Source organism: Gekko japonicus, unplaced genomic scaffold (genome assembly GCF_001447785.1).
Source record: "Gekko japonicus isolate JY-2015 unplaced genomic scaffold, Gekko_japonicus_V1.1 scaffold791, whole genome shotgun sequence".
In the NCBI taxonomy this organism is placed as follows: Eukaryota; Metazoa; Chordata; class Lepidosauria; order Squamata; family Gekkonidae; genus Gekko; species Gekko japonicus.
This window is the reverse complement of record NW_015173696.1, coordinates 528265-532196: the sequence shown is the minus strand read 5'-3', so window position 1 is coordinate 532196 and position 3932 is coordinate 528265. Positions and strand designations below refer to the sequence as shown.

The 3932-nt window shown below is 47.8% G+C and overlaps 1 protein-coding gene across 3 annotated transcripts in view; it reads left to right on the top strand.

Moving 5' to 3' along the window:
- LOC107120484 (neuferricin) overlaps positions 1-2526 on the top strand; it is a 7568-nt gene extending 5042 nt beyond the window's left edge. For all 3 annotated transcript variants that reach the window (XM_015423194.1, XM_015423195.1, XM_015423193.1), the window contains exons 3-4: positions 520-706; positions 2078-2526. In XM_015423194.1, coding sequence (XP_015278680.1) covers positions 520-706; positions 2078-2303 — 413 coding nt within the window. In that variant the 3' untranslated portion in view covers positions 2304-2526. The remainder of the gene's footprint in view (positions 1-519; positions 707-2077) is intronic.
- The last annotated feature ends 1406 nt before the right edge of the window (positions 2527-3932 follow it).

Below are 3932 nucleotides of genomic sequence, written 5' to 3'. Positions count from 1 at the left end.
TCCCCACCCACCCGGCGGCAGCGTTCGCAGAGCGTCTCCTGCGCACGCGCAGGAGACGCTCTTGCACTTTCGGGGGGATTTTAACATCCCCCCGAATTTTTTTTTAATTTTTTTTATTTTTGTGCACACGTGGGGACTGGCCCACGTGTGCACAAACCTCCCCCGGCCCCCCAGCTGCCCCCTCCGTGCTGATTTAAGTATCCGCACGGAGGGGGCAACTTCAGCATTAGTATAAGGATAAAATATATAGTTTTGAACATAGTTGTGAATTGTAGATGGTCTTCCCTTGGTGGATACTGTTTGTGGTTACTTTTGAGCTGAGCACCCAAGGTGCTCACACGGCTTCGTTCACGCTTGAAAAGGAGCACCCCCCCCCCCCAGGTCTGTTTTTCCTATTGTCCTTGGAATAGTTTGAATACTGCAAGGGATGATTACTGTATATACACACAGCACCGGGACTGGTAACTCCCCAAGGTGTTGAAGAATGACCTTTTTGGTTTCTCTCCCTCTGTTGGAAAGGCAAAGTTGCAGGGAGATTTTATGATGAAAACGGGAGCCCCACGCCTCTTCTGCAGCAAGCCCAAGCACTGATCGATGAAGGGCAGAGGCTGCAGGCCCGAGAGGAGGAGAAAAAGCAACGCTTCCCGCCTTGCAACGCCGAGTGGCGCTCAACTTCTGGAAGTAGAGTCTGGTGTTCCAAGGAGAGGTATGAGTTGCATTCAGGAGGAGAGGTGGTAGAAAAAGGGACAGGTGGGCAGGGAATCGGGGCTGTAGTACTTCACCACCTTCACATCCAATTTGTTTTATTATTTACCAGTGAGGACCTGTGAGGACTCACAAAAGAAGGGAGATTCTGTACCTTTCTGTTATCTACATGGCCACAGTCCTGCCCGTTCGGTATCCCCACTGACTCTGCCCCTTCCCCTTACACACACTTTTACTCACAGTCCCAGGAGCTGACACCACCGCCTCAGTGGCAGCAGGTATCATTTTGGATTCACAACTAGGGTTGCTACTTAGCAAGGCTCCCTCTAAGCTGCGGAGTCTTGTGAGCAAAAATTCTACTTTGTGAGCTACTGGCATTAAAATTGTGAGCGAGCGACTTTGCTCCTGCATAAATTAGTTTGCTCTGGAGCCCTCCTTCCCGAGCTAAGACAGAAATGTGTGAGCCGGAAGCTAAAAAACTGAGCCTTAACAGCAATTAGAGTCTGGGATGAGAAGATTCTGTCAATACTGGGGGGAAATCTGTTTGCCTAGCTGACCTGGGCACTCTGGTAGAAAGGTGGCGTTCACAATCTCTGCTGTTCTTCTAGCTGATGACTTCTGTTTTGTTACTGTGCAGTTGAGAGACCTGCTTTCCCCTCTGCAGATTAGCCACCAAATCAGGATCTTTGTTTTAGGAGTCAAGATTAACCACGTCTCAGAACAGGGCCTTTTCGGTGGTGGCTGCAGAAAATACTCCCTCCGAGAGGCTTGTGTCATTCTTTGATCTCATTATGGAGTCTAGCATGAGCTTTTTCTTCCAAGAATGGCAGATTCAACGTTGGTTCTTACGTTTGGTGATTTTATTGGGGTTAAAATCTTTTTAAACCACTTTGGGGAAGATGTCTGGTAATAAGCTGTGTAGAAATGGATAAATAGCTGTGCCCCATTGTCGTAAGTGGGGTGGGGAGAGCTTCAGGAAGTACTTCTTCACCCAAAGAGGGATTCACACATGGCATTCACTGCCACAGGAGGTGGTGGCGGCTACAAGCACGGACAGCTTCAAGAGGGAATTAGATAAGCATATGGAGTTGAAGTCCATCAGTGGCAATTAGTCACAAGGTATAGATAGGAACTCTCAGTCTGGAGCAAGTGATGAACTGTATTCTTGGTGCTGGGGGGGGCAACAGTGGGAGGGCTCCTAGTGTCCTGGCCCCACTGCTGGACCTCCTGAGGGCACCTGCTGTTTTTGGCCACTGTGTGACAGAGTGTTGGACTGGATGGGCCATTGGCCTGATGCAACATGGGCTTCTCTTATGTTCTTATTTTTCCAAGCATATCTAAGCTGGAATCATTTCCCTGCTTGTCTTTGCAGTGGCGGAATCAGCAGAGGCTGGGCCGGCGTCCCCAGAAAGATGTATGAGCCAGGCTCGCGGGGCAGCCACTGTGTGTGCGTGAGAACAGAAGGGTCCCCCTCTGAGCCATCCTCTTCCTTCCAGCCCAGCAACAGAGGTGATCTGGACAACCCCAGGCTGCAAGAGTATGAAGACTGCCACCCACTGGCCAATTGGTGTGCTCTGAAAGACGAAGGCAGCATTTAGATGCCAGAAGGAACTCCAGTGAAGCCAAGATTCGTACACAGAGCTTGTTGGTCACTTCACTTCTCCTCATCTGCTCTGAAGCAAACACTGTTTCCCTATGATGTGTGAATGGAGGTGGCCCCAGGTGAACTGGAGTTCTGTTCCCCACAATCTGGGATTAAAGAAGGGAACCCATGTGCTGTTTTGAGTTGACTTGACTTGAGCCAGTTTGGTGTAGTGGTTAAGTGCGCGGACTCTAATCTGGGAGAACCGGGTTTGATTCCCCACTCCTCCACTTGCACCTGCTGGATGACCTTGGGCAAGCCATAGTTCTGGCACAGCTGTTCTTGAAAAGGAGTGGTTTCTGTCAGAGCTCAGCCCCACCCACCTTTCAGGTAGTGAAGGGCGGGGTATAAATCCAATCTCTTCTCTTCTTCTTTTGAAAATCTATGGGTGCGAGTCAATAACACAGTCTCTTCTCTTTGAATTCTGGGGCACGACCTTGCTAGCTAACAGAGAGGAATACTACCAGGTGTTCTGTATAAAGTGGTCACTGCCACAGGGACAGTTGTCTTGTCTTGCATCCTTCAACAGTGAAGTGTTCATTCTCTCCATATTCCAAAAATGCCATTCCGAGATGGCACAAAGGCCAGCCATATTATAATTCACTTTCCGAAAGTAGCACAAAGTCACTTCTGCAATCAGAACTCTCAAATGCCATCTTGATTCAATAAAATGCCGTCTTGATTCAATAATACTTGTTTATTACAAGAATTTAAACACAGCCATATAAATATTGTAAAAAAACATTGCTTTACAAGGCCTTGAGGGGGGAAAAGCTGCAGTTTTTTTTTTTTAATGATTTTTTTCCTGAAGGACCAAGACTCTTGGGAACTAGGTGCTATTTTAAAGTGATTTTTCTATACAGTAAAACAGACACAAAATCTACTACTGGATAGGACAACGGAATACAGAGAGATCCATTCCACAACGAGGTCCCAGTTTGCAGAACGCCACTGAGATAGTAAGCCCTGGATCTGGGCTGTGCCACTCACAGCGCAAGTATAAACTCGAAGGGTCTGAATGCTTTTATATACAGAAGAAAAATCCCTAGATGTAGACTAGCTTTGCCCAGCTGACTAGGCCACAGTATTCCCCAAGATCTAGTTTTCTTGGTGCAGGGAACAGGATTGTATAGAAGAGCATTCTCCTTTGCAAGTTCCACCCCTGCAGTCTGAAGCAACACAGCCCTCACAGGCCTACCTTCTCGGCTATTCTTTGCAAGGATACTGGACCCGTGGAAGATTCCCTTGTATTCGTAACAGGCAACGCATTTCAATGTCATGTAGGAAAGCTACACAAGCTGACAGTTTTACAGGCAGAGTTAAGGCATCTCATCTTTTTGCAAAGTGGGTTAGTACTTAGTATTTTTCAACTAACAGCCTCTTCCTATGTGAAACGTTGGCAGACTCATTCAGAGCCTAGTTCCAGAGACCTCACATCTCATCCCTAGGGCTTGAATCTACTTGAACGAGACAACCAAGATAAGCTCAAGATAAACAAGGACCCTCTTTCCCCTTGGGCTAAGCCAGAAGCAAGGCCCTTTCCCCCATCACCTTAAGCAGTGATTAACCACGGGAGAGCATGTCT